At 44.3% G+C, this 12,790-nt stretch overlaps 1 protein-coding gene across 2 annotated transcripts in view; it reads right to left on the bottom strand.

Moving 5' to 3' along the window:
• LOC142557428 (5-oxoprolinase) overlaps positions 1-12,790 on the bottom strand; it is a 166,823-nt gene that overhangs the window by 29,460 nt on the left and 124,573 nt on the right. For both annotated transcript variants that reach the window (XM_075669281.1, XM_075669271.1), the window contains one exon: positions 2,949-3,098. In XM_075669281.1, the coding sequence (XP_075525396.1) occupies positions 2,949-3,098 (150 nt within the window). The remainder of the gene's footprint in view (positions 1-2,948; positions 3,099-12,790) is intronic.

Here is a 12,790-nt window from a genome sequence, read left to right on the forward strand (position 1 = left end):
TGGTTGAAAAGCACCATGGGCCGTCCAAAACCAGAGGACCCAGCTGCAGCAGGTTTGCCTGCATCTACACGCCTACTGCCCCTAGATGCCACTCCACTTCTGAGGAGGTCCACTCGAATCCAAAGGCCTCCCCAGCGGTTCTCCCCTTAGAGAGGGAGGGGGAGAAGATTGTGCTGATGCTAGCGCGCATCTGGTTGACATCATGCCAGCGTGGCGGCTATCACGGAATATCTGGTGGCTAGCACTTTCCCCTCACCATGTTCCCTACCCCATACCCTGTGATCTGGAGGCATAAAAACAACGCCCCAAGACAATAAAGCTGGCTTTTTCCTTGTTGGCATTGGCAAGTGCTGACATCTGGTCACTTCAATCACCAATAACAGACCACACAGGTCACACATGCGCTACCACACACTGGGCAGTGCGGTGACAGCAGCAGCAATGCCACTGACAATGGCAAAAGCATGCCTCAGGAGTGTCCACGTACAGTTAAACCTCAATATAACAAAAATCAATAGAACAATATTTTCGATATAACAAGGTACCTATCTTTTCATAACCTCTTGCCCATAGAACACCATGTATTTAGAACCTCAATATGATGAAGTGTGTTTCTATGCGATTTCAATATAACAAAATTTCACTGCCACCGCAAAAAAAAAAAATTAATATTAAATTATGGGGTTTTACGTGCCAAAACCACTTTCTGATTATGAGGCACGCCGTAGTGGAGGACTCCGGAAATTTCGACCGCCTGGGGTTCTTTAACGTGCACCTAAATCTAAGTACACGGGTGTTTTCGCATTTCGCCCCCATCGAAATGCGGCCGCCGTGGCCGGGATTCGATCCTGCGACCGCGTGCTCAGCAGCCTAACACCATAGCCACTGAGCAACCACGGCGGGTGCCACCGCAAAGGAATGCCAAGATAATAAATGAAATTTCTGCGGACGCAGATGGTCAAATGATTGATTTAGAAGCGGACGAGAACCGGCGTATTCAGCATGGTATGGCCGATGGCTTGATTTAGAAGCGGCTGCTTGCAAATGCACCTCTAAAAGTGCATGCCGCGCGACAAGAGCGACTGCCAAAATGAAGCCGCATCATGATGACGTATAAAGTCCAAGTGCGATAAGATCCTATCGCGCCCCGCACACTGTGTGCTTTAAGTGCGAGTGAAAGTGTGCAAGGGTAAGACAAGAGAGTTGGTGGTTTCACGAGTGCCGACTACCCGCGCGAGCAAAGGGAAAGAGAGGGGGGGGGCACGAGCGAGGAGGTGGAATGGGGGAGGGGGTGGCGGTGTGGGGTTTAAGTTGGCGTGCAGCTCGATTTCTGGTGCGCGTCTTGGCTGTGGCCATGCACAGCTGTAAGTGCAGCTGAGCGCATATGCAGCCGTGTACCCTGATTTAGAGGCAATCTGCCCCCTCTGCAAAGACTGGGAGTGCCGAGACGGTATGGCACTATGTAAGCTGTCTTCCTGCGCATTTAGTATTGGACGTTGCGTAATCTCAAGTTTCGGTAACTAGTTCGATTGAGAGGCAGACGAACAATTCGCTCCCCACTGCTGGCACTTTTCCTGATAGCGTCGTCCCAGTGTGGGCGATGCTATCATCCACAGGGGCAGAGTGCATGCGAAAGCGTGGCTAGGCTTTGCTTAATTTGTACTGCCGATGTGAAGATATCGTCGATGTACGTGGCGTGAAACAGTATCATTCGCCGCTGACTCCCAAATATATCAAAATTAATTGTTTTGTCGTTCAAGGTTGCTTTTTTCGATTGCCCGATAATTCAGAAAATTCTGTGGCCCCTTTCAGTGCAAGAAAAATTGATCGGCGACTGTACTTATTTGCATAAAAGGTTGAACTTCAATACAATGAAATTTTGATAAAGCGAAGCAAATTGCCTATTTTACCGACTTCGTTATATCAAGGTTTAGCTGTACTTCCACTTCGTTTGTTTGTTTCCATGTCGTGCAGTCGCGTACACAGAGAACAAAACTGTCATTTTCTACCATGTTTCAGCACCGCAGTCATGCTCTTTCACCATCTCACTCCTGCCCCTGTGCTCGTGATTATGGCACTGACTTATACCGCTAATAAGGTGTTTAGCAGCAAACAGCAATTATACAATTGCTAAATTGCTAAATTGCTGAAACAAAGTTTTCACTCAAATAAAGTGCATCTAAAAGAAGTGTCACAAGAAGTGAATTGAACAGGAGTGCAGCAGGCAGAGCTGCAGCTTGTTGACAATGCTATCGAACGTAAGAGGAAACGCTGTCTGTGTCCACTGATTTCTGTGCTCAAAAAGCCAGTAGAGCAGCTGAGAGACATGGCAGGCCTAGTCTTCATCTCAGAAAATGCATACGTTTCAGAAAGCAAGTGAGCACTGGAGCAATCATGTTAGAGTCACAAAAGAAAAGACATTGGCCAGCGTGGCCGTGCTGACAGCAGCATGTCTTGCCATCGGTGCCACGCCACATGCATCTCACCACCAGTGTGTGAGGGGCTTTCAGATCCTTTCATTTAGATGTCCTGTCCATACCAACAATGTCTATACTACAAAGACAAAAATGCATGGCCTTGTGTAAAGCTTTGTGCTTTCTTTCACCCTGCTGATTGTCTGGACAATGAGTTTCCTTATTAACAAGGCACAAAGGTATTGGAAAGGTTTGGTGCTTCCAGAAATTGTCTGTAATTGAAGTGGTCCATAATAATGAGGCACAACTGCACATTGTCGTGGTAAAATTTGCTAACGGAATCTGACACAATAATATTTTTAAATGTTTAACAGCAACAAAGTGGCACACTTTCAACATTGATTATAGTAATCTTCATGACTGTGATAATTAGATGTGGTTGATCTGTAGTTCTGTTCTCAATCTAAGGTGAAATTTACTAACATAACAAGCAACGCACAAAATAAATGACGAGAAAAGGAAGGCTGAACTTGCCTGTGATGCAGCACATGTGTTGAAGGCATGAAAGACAACATCTACAACTCTTTGTGAAGTCAGCACATTGCCTCCAACAACTGCTGCATCTGCAGAAGGGTTGAGCAGTGAATTCCGGGGCAGCACTACTTTTACAGGTGCCAGGCAACCCTGCACAATGAAATTGTAGTTAATGTACTTCTGAAGAAAAATAACGCAGTGATTGAATAGCATCGAGCACTTGAGGGGTAATTGCGACAAAGGTAAAGGCTCTCAATCTAAGCCTTGTTAAAGAATACCCCTCACCTCCCCCTTTGCAACCAGCCTTACAATTGAAATCTCCATGATAAAAGACAAACCAAAAACTGTTATACACAGCTAAAGCTGAGAACATCATAAGTTCCACTATCTCAGCATGCAAAATGTAGAAATTGCAGTAATTTAATGCTCTTACTGAATTTCAGAGATTATTAAAGCTGATAACATTACAAATAATTTAACTATTTTCACAGCAATTATACAATTGCTAAATTTCTTCAATTAGCAAGATAATGTGTCGTGTTTCTATAGAATGTGTTGAAGTTGCTTTACAATTTTTTCATGACTGTCAAAATTTCTGCAGGCAATGAATGAGAACTAAGAAGACTGTTTCACTATCAGCTTTAAATGAGTGCTAGGAGCCAGATAACTAGTAAGATAAACTGTATTTTCCAGACTACAAGTTGCGGTTTTTTTCTAAAATTTTCATCGTTGCGTCTTACACAACAGTGTGACTTATATGTGAATAAAAGAGTGCACGCTGGAGCAACCATTATGAGCATTTCTTCAGTTCACGAATACAATAAGAAACCATGCGCAGCAACATTCTGAAAGAAATCGAATCTTTTATTAACAGAGCAGTGACAGTGGTGACAAGATGTTAGTTCCTAGGGCTCACCATGTAGGCAGCACCGTGGCAGCCAGCATGACTTCCCTGATCTTGTTTATGAAAATTTAGTGCCCGAAATGGGTAAGTATGGCATTTTGCGATGTGTGTACAAGCTTGCATAATCACATTTCATCATGCCGACTGAGTTAAGATAGGTGCGTCTTATGCACCAGTGCGACTTATACACCAATGTTTTTCTTAGAAACTCACATAAAGTGAGAGTGCGACTTATAGTCCGAGATACGGCAAAAATTTTTCACCTATTCAATTACAAATAAAAATTAACCTTTAATTAAAACCCCCATGTGGCCACCAACAATGTGAATTCCGTAGCTTTCTCGGAGAGAGAGAGAAAGAGAGAGAGAGAAAGAGAGAGAGAAAACATTTATTAAAATAAAAGGAAATCTCAGGGCCGTTCAACAGGCCCTGGACGCGGGTGGAGTCCAAGACCCCACGAGGCATGGCCACCCAGCAGGCTCAAGCTGGTCCCATGAGTTGATGCTAGACAGTGAGGCTTCCGACTATTGTGTGGTGGGGTGTGGGATTGTATGGTTGGCACTCACGAGCTGGCACGCCCAAGCGGCATGGTAGAGCATAGCCGGAGCATTGTAATCTCGACATTGTTGTGGGTATTCTGTGGGGTACATGGCATGATATAGTCTGTTTCGGCACGCATGAGGGAGTTGTGCAGTGGGGGATATTTCCTGCGCTATAGTCTGTAGTGTTGAAGTATGGCGTGAAATTGTTTTGGGATCGGTTCCGAACTCTCCTCATCATGGTTCTCTCGCAGTGAGGCTTGGTGAGTGTGCGCTCGAGCCGAGGTGTAGGCCCTCAGGTTCCCAGCAGTGCCCCCGGGCCCAACGAGGTTACTTACAGACTCTTGGCAAACAGCGAAGATCAGGCCCTAAAGACGCTTCTAGACAACTTCAATGACTTTTGAAGATCAAGCAAGCTACCGCAACAATGGAAAACAACCGAAGTATGCTTCATCCCCAAACCAGGCAAGTCTCTGCCCATTGACCACCTGCAATCGATAATAACATGTGGTTTTTATTGGTGCAAGGGTCAGATATTGCCAAACAGTGACATGACATATGGTGATAATTTCTCAATGTATATTATAAATGGAGTGGGTAGTGAGTTGCAAATGTTAGATGTACCATGGCTGTATAAGGGCCTAAAAACAATTCACTGTATAAATTGCGTAAAATATATGAGTATTAAAATAATGACAAATAATGATTCAAGCTATGAGCATAAAAGTTCCGTTAAGAAGCGATGACAACAAAACGTATGCGGTAGCACTAGTGCCTCAAGAGGTCCTTGAAGTCAAGGGATGTGCTCATGATATGTGGGATAAAAGTACTTTTTACGTTGGGCTTCTATTTCAGGACACTTGATAAGAACATAGAGGACTGTAAGATTGTCGCAACACCTATCACATGTCAGGGGATCACTGCCAGTAAGGCGGTAAGAGTGTGTTCCATAGGTATGTCCTATCCTTAGTCTGGAAAGAAGCACTTCCTTGTGTCTTGTTTTTTCTGATATCCATTTCCCTATTCTTGATTTGATCATAGGTATGTAGCTTATTACAGGAGGTATTCAGAGACCTGGATTGGGAAGAATTGGGGATAAGAGTTAATGGAGAATACCTTAGTAACTTGTGATTCACTGATGATATTGCCTTGCTTAGTAACTCAGGGGACCAATTGCAATGCATGCTCACTGAACTGGACAGGCAAAGCAGATGGATGGGTCTAAAAATTAATCTGCAGAAAACTAATGTTTAACAGTCTCAAAAGAGAATAGCAGTTTACGATAGGTAGCGAGGCACTGGAAGTAAAAACACCTTAGGGCAGGTAGTGACCGCGGATCCGGATCATGAGACTGAAATAATCATAAGAATAAGAATGGGCTGGGGTGCGTTTGGCAGGCATTCTCAGATCATGAACAGCAGGTTGCCATTATCCCTCAAAAGAAAAGTGTATAACAGCTGTGTCTTACCAGTACTCACCTATGGGGCCGAAACCTGGAGGCTTACGAAAAAGGTTCTACTTCAACTGAGGACGATGCAACGAGCTATAGAAAGAATAATTATGGGTGTAACGTTAAGGGATAAGAAAAGAGCAGATTGGGTGAGGGAAAAAATTAAATTATGAGGTTTTAGGTGCCAAAACCACTTTCTGATTATGAGGCACGCCGTAGTGGAGGACTCCGAAAATTTTGGCCACCTGGGGTTCTTTAACGTGCTCCTAAATCTAAGTACCACGGGTGTTTTCGCATTTCGCCCCCATCGAAATGTGGCCACCATGGCCGGGATTCGATCCCACGTCCTCGTGCTTAGCAGCCCAACACCATAGCCACTGAGCAACCACGGCGGGTTTTGGGTGAGGGAACAAATGCGAGTTAATGACATCTTAGTTGAAATCAAGAAAAAGAAAGGGACATGGGCAGGACATGTAATGAGGAGGGAAGATAACCGATGGTCATTAAGGGTTACGGACTGGATTCCAAGGGAAGGAAAGCATAGCAGGGGACGGCAGAAAGTTAGGTGGGTGGATGAGCTTAAGAAGTTTGCAGGGACAACATGGCCACAGTTAGCACATGACCGGGGTAGTTGGAGAAGCATGAAAGAGGCCTTTGACCTGCAGTGGGCGTAACCAAGCTGATGATGATGATGATGATGATGATGATGATGCAACTCATGGCACAGTAAAGGCTTTAGGTTTGTGGAAGGTATAGCTATGTTTGTGTCTGTATATTCAAAATTTACTGACGTGGCACTTTCGTCTACAGCTAAATTGCCTTTTATGCCTCTATGTCCAGGTGCCCAGCATACTATAGAGGAGGAGGAGGAGAAATAGATGGAAAGACAGGAAGGTTAGCCTGTTCTCAGACTGGCTGGCTACCCTGTGCTGGGGAAAGGGGTTAAGGGGAATAAAAGGTAGTAGAAAAGATATATTACAAGAAAAAAGGCAGCATACTATGAGCACTTGCTTGCCCATATAAGCTGAGCATAACAAGCTGTACAGTTAGTTAAAAACTGAATTCGTGTGTTTTCATACATTCATTAGAACTCTAATGATGCTCAATGAGTCTGCGAACACAATTGCTTTCGCTACATTCATTAGCTTTATGTGCTTAACTGCCGAAAGGATTGCGTATGCTTTGCTGTGAAAATACTTGTATGCGGATTTAGTGTGCTGGACACTAAAAAAGACGGTCCCAAAGCTGCATAAGCAACACCAGTAAGAGATCTGGAAGCATTCGTGTATAATTCTGCACATGAGTACTTTGCCTGAAGTTCGAGGAAGTGCGAACGCATATAAGGCTCAGCTGCACGCTTAGAAATCTATATAAAAGAGACATCGCACTCAACAGTCTGCCACTTCCAAAGCGGTGTAAGCTGACTGGGAGCCATTAGGACATTCTCTTGAAGTAGTATGCTTGTTTCTTCAGCCAATGCTTCTAAACACAGTTTCGATAAAGCCTGGCAGCCGATATGTTGCTTATAGTGGTATGGCATGGGTGTTCTACATCTGCCTTTACCTTCAGGGAGTAAGATAGACTTAAATATGCTCTTTGCAGGGACCATTCATCTGACTCAACATACAGGATTTCTACAGGGTTTGTCCTGAAGGTACCTGTAGCAAATAAGATACCGAGGTAGTGAATGGGGTCTAACATCTTTAAAGCAATAGGTGTTGCAGAGTGATAACCTAAGGCTCTGTAGTAAAGGCATGACTGTATAAGGCTTTTGTATAAGCTAAGGAGGCATCTCCTGTTGCTTCCCCACGATGTGCGTGAAAAGAGCTTCAGCAAATTCATAGCCTTCAGGCACTTTGTTTTCAGATACTTCAGGTGCGGGAGAAAAGTTAACTTGTAGTCTAAAATGATACCTAAGAATTTATCTTCAAGGCTTACAGATAGTCGTTCTCCATTGAGGTCTATCATGAGGACCGGCAGTACACTTCTTTTGTTCGAGAAGAGGACACACATGCACCTGTGGCCGATATCCCTCACATCAAGTGTAGACAAGGTCATAGAAAGGATATTACTCAAACACCTCCAACAACACCTGGACGAAACCCAGCAAATGCCGGACACCATGTTTGACTTTAGATGACATCTCGGGACACAGGACGTGCTAATTCAATTGAAGAGGAGATCCTCGTCCCTGCCACACACCACTTACCACGGACCATTCTCATGCTAGACCTGAAGGGGGCATTTGACAACGTGGCACACAAGGCGATCCTTTGGAATCTCAACAACACAGGATGCGGCGTGAGAATGTACAATTATGTTGCTGATTTTTTATCTCATCACACAGCCATACTCAAGATCGGCAATATAGCCTCTAACCCCATTACACTTGGAGGCAGAGGCACTCCCCAAGGCTCGGTTCTCTCCCCACTTCTCTTTAACATTGCACTCTTGGGTCTCCCGGGGAAGCGGTGAGTAAACCCAACCTACACCATGCACTATACGCAGATGATGTGACCCTATGGACGGGTATGGACTCACTTGGGGGCCTACAAGACAACCTGCAATTCGCAGTGGACAAGGTAAACAAATATGCAAAGGAGAGCGGACTTGTCTGCTCGCCTCAGAAGTCAGAGCTTCTTGCGGCCCGGCAGCATAGCACCAAGAAGGATGAAGATAGCATACAGGTCATCAGAGGGAATCCTGCAAATCAAGCCATCCTTATGCTGATTAAAGATGTTTTTTTCTCTCTGCCTTCACAGCGAGAGAGTAATGTCCGGGTGTCCATACTATTGTGGCCATTTCAGGAAGGGCAGAGGTCTTTAAAATGGAGATCACCATTTGCAAAATTCGACCAGTAGTGTAGTTACGAAGTGCTTTGTGCAAGTCTATTATTATCATTAGTATGTGTTTTCTTCGGGGGTCTGTGACCATGGCTATGGCTATGGCTGCCTCTTCAGCTCCTGTGGTGTCAATGCACTGTATCATGACCAATGCACTGGATCTCACGGAGGATGTAGTTTATGACGCTGACAGTGTGGGCGTCTCTGTCCCTGTACCTGGCTGCATCTGTGTACCTCGTGTCATGAGAGTTGGAGTACTGCTTATGTAATGCTTCCGCGCGAGCGCATCAGCGGCCTCTGTTGTATTCGGGATGCATGTTCCTGGGCACCAGTGCAACGTAGAGATGCTCACAAATGGATCAGATCAGTGGGGGAGCAGCAAGATGCTCTTCAAGCTTTCTAGGAAGCAATCTGATATTAGCATTTGAAACTGAGCAAAAGACTTTTCCAAAGTCCTACAGTGCAAGAAAATCTCACATTTTTCCACAAAGAAACAGACTGGGAGCTTGGCAAAAGCCGACAACCATGTGGAAAGGAAAAGCCAAAGATGGTGTGCAGCGATGTTCACCTGTTTCTATTTCACAAACATAAATATCTGCTTTATTTAACTGTTTTCAATAATGAAAAAAATTTTTTTTACATTAGTGCCAGCTTTGTGCATGTCACTCAGGAAAATGTGCTTTGACAAACCTTTTACCGATCATCACAACCTAAACAGAAACCCACAGCTACAACTTAAACCATAAGTGTTCTTTTCTGGTTGCATTTACAAATCATTATTTACTGGAAATTATCACTATTCAAAAAGTTGCTCCATTCACCGCAAGCTTTGCTCAGCACAGTAGCCTAAATGATGTCTTCCTTTCATGCATAACAATTATTTGCCCTAAGATTGCAAGCACATCGACTCACTTCCAGGTTCACACCAGTGAATTGAAGACCTTAGAACATGAAAAAGCGCTGCTTTGCTAAGCTGTTAATCAATGGGGTAACCCTTTCATTGCTGGAACAGTTACACAGGCCCAACGCCAGCTTTCATGGAAAAAGTAAACAACATGGCCTTCTACATGAGGGCTCATGAGGACGCAGAAGACATTTGCCACAGCATGCTGCCAAACATCCAGATTACTGTATGCCTGTGCATGTCACATTCAGGACTGTCTTCAATTGCTTTTGTTCCACCAGGTGAGTTCAGACTCAGAAAAAAAGTAACCCACCGAACAACAAAAGTGAGGACTTTGAAACTGCTATCTTAGCATCTGCCAGCATTAATCCTCAAGCAAGAGTAATAGGGATGGCTAGGGCTCTGAAACTACCACAAGTTTAACCTGGAAGGCTGTTGCTTGGCACAAACACCATCTATACCATGTATGCTTGCATCAAGAAATGACAGCAAATGACTTTTAGAAATGCCAAGATTTTCGTACAGTGCTATTTTGATTGATTGAGACCGGTTTTGCATAAAGTAAAATGTGAAGTTTCACAATGCCCATACTCGTGCAATACCAACCTATACAGGATACACCAGCACACGCACCAAACGAGATGGGTGGCTAATGTGTGATGTGGAATTTTTCAGGGTCACATTCTTGGTCCATACTTAATTGCTGAAGCTTCAACAAAGGACAAATGCACCCAGTGTTTATTAAAATGTGTAGCGTCAAAGTTTTTCTCAAAGCTCCCAGCCAGCACTTAAACTTGGATGTGCTTCAATAGCAATAGAGTGCCACATTTTTTCACTCCAGCTTGTAATTTCCTTCATTGAATTTTTTTTGACAAATAGATAAAATGTGTAACTGCTGCCTGGACTTCAAGGTCTTCCACTTAAAGGGCCCCCTCACCAGGTCTGGCCATTTTGAGCTGACAAGCGCAGAGCATACATTGCGCGATAACAATCATGTCTGTAAAGTATTACATCGTTACGCACCACAGAAGGATCTGAAATTTCAAACCAAACGCCGTTTTCCTTCTCGCAGTTGCCGCACTTCAAACCGGAGGATGATGTACTCGCGTCCCTGTGCCTATGTACACGTGTTCGCACTGTGACATCGCTCGTGGTGACACGTGACTTCGAGAATTATTCAAGGCACCAAAAAGTATCTCATATAGCCCAGTGTTGCGTACTACATATTTGCAAGATATTCCCTTTTCTTTTCCTGTTTGTGTGTTGCTGGCACTGTGCCCCTCTGCTTCTTTGAGCCAGTCACTTTCACAACAGCATAATCTGATTGCCTGTGATGGAAAGAAAATGTCTAACTGCGTATGAGGCATTTCTAATGCTATGGACAGCACTGAGAACGACTGCCTTTTTGAAGGTGTCGATAAGTCACGTGCAAGCACCAGCAGCAGCAGCAATATTGATCAAGAGTGCTAACAAGCGCATCCGTGGACAGACACGAGATAGCATGCCATATGCCAGTCACTTTTGTGCTTGAATACATATACCGACGTTTTGTTAAGAAAATGTCTGGAATGCCAATGCATTTCTCCACAAAGTTAGCAAATTAATATCTTGAAACTGGCGTCATCCTGAGAATTCGTTCCAAGCGGATTTGCTTTGCGAACTCTACGGCTAGAATTTGTAAATTGCAATATGGGCCTTAAGGTAATTAGTGTAAAGGTTTATTGTTTTTGTTAATTGGTCGATTATGCATTTCAATTTTTTGTCCGAGTAATGTCCGCCTCTTTGAGTAGAACAGCTCATGAAATAGAATTGTGCTATCTGCCACAGGCAAGATATAAAAAATTTTGAAAGTTTTTGCTGAAACATCCCAGTATACTATTCGCAATGGGCTGAAAGAGAGAAAGGAAGAAAAGGAAGGTGAGTCATTGCCAATCAACTCTTGCTACACTTGCATCACAAACATAAAAATATACAAATGTAGAATACACAATACAGACACAATCCAAACTGATTAACTTTTAAGGAACTCAAGTTCCTTAGAAGTTAGGTCCCAACATACAGTGAGGTTGGGACCTAAGTTCTGCAGTGCACCTAAGGTTCACAAAGTCAAGGCGTTGTCCCTTGTCAGAACTGCTGTAAGTATACATGTGTTTCCCGACTGCAAGCGAGTGGTTCTGGAATGTGTTGAAGCACTTCCAGTGGGAACCTCAGGTCACTGTCAACCCAAGGCATCAAGCATCGTCGAATCACTCTGAAGTAGCGACTTCAAGTTGCTCATGTCAGACAAAGAAGGCGGCTTTGTTGTATGCCACTCCCGACAATTTCACCTTTCTGCGGATTGTGCGCTCAAAGAAAATACTAAATTTGCCGATGGGTTCAACCCTTCTAAGACCAAGAAGTTTGCTGTAGGAAAGTGTGAGGAAGCTAGCCTAGACAAGTTGTCTAGTGCAATGACGCTCTAAATGGAAATTTGCCTTTCCATGTTCTTTTACCATTAAAACTCACAAGATGGGCGCCCCCTTCAGACTCAATGTTTCTGAAATGGGCACTTGGCAGAAGTGCTTTGGGCCGTACCTCCTGCAAGGTCTGAGGCAGCTGCCGATGAAAGACCTGTTCTTAGTGCACAATTCCACAGAGGTAGTCCAGTTCCTGAAGGAGTCAAGCATCAAAAGAGCACAGGCTTTATCAGTGGACATCAAAGATTTATTTTGTTCCCTACCTCAAGATGACCTCTTTGCCATTGTGCAAGAAGGTTTGGGATGTCGTGTCTGCTGAAGGACGAATCCCAACATAAAAATGTAACAAATGTTTATTCGATTAGCGATGGCAGCGGACAAGCATACCAACGCTACGCTCGTCTTAATAGTGGAAGGAAAAAAGCAACTCTTCCCAGCCAGGCAGCCTGTTTTTGTAGCCACCATCGGTGACACATACCTTGGGTGATGCAGCGGTGGCGCTGTGTTTTATCGGTAACACAGTCCAGCGTGTAGCCGTGTTACGCTGGGCCGGATGATAACAAGGCAGAGGCTGCGCAGAAATATGTGCAGAGTGTGTCGCCACAAAGGCATTGAGGCAATAGGCGAGGTCCGGTTCCAGAACACTGTTGGCACCAACATCGCCAATTTGCTGGATCTGCTGCAGGTCTACCTAAGCTCCACCGTTGTCTTGCATAATGAAGAGTTCTATGTGCAGAAAAACAGGA

This window comes from Dermacentor variabilis, chromosome 1 (genome assembly GCF_050947875.1).
Source record: "Dermacentor variabilis isolate Ectoservices chromosome 1, ASM5094787v1, whole genome shotgun sequence".
Lineage (NCBI taxonomy): Eukaryota > Metazoa > Arthropoda > Arachnida > Ixodida > Ixodidae > Dermacentor > Dermacentor variabilis.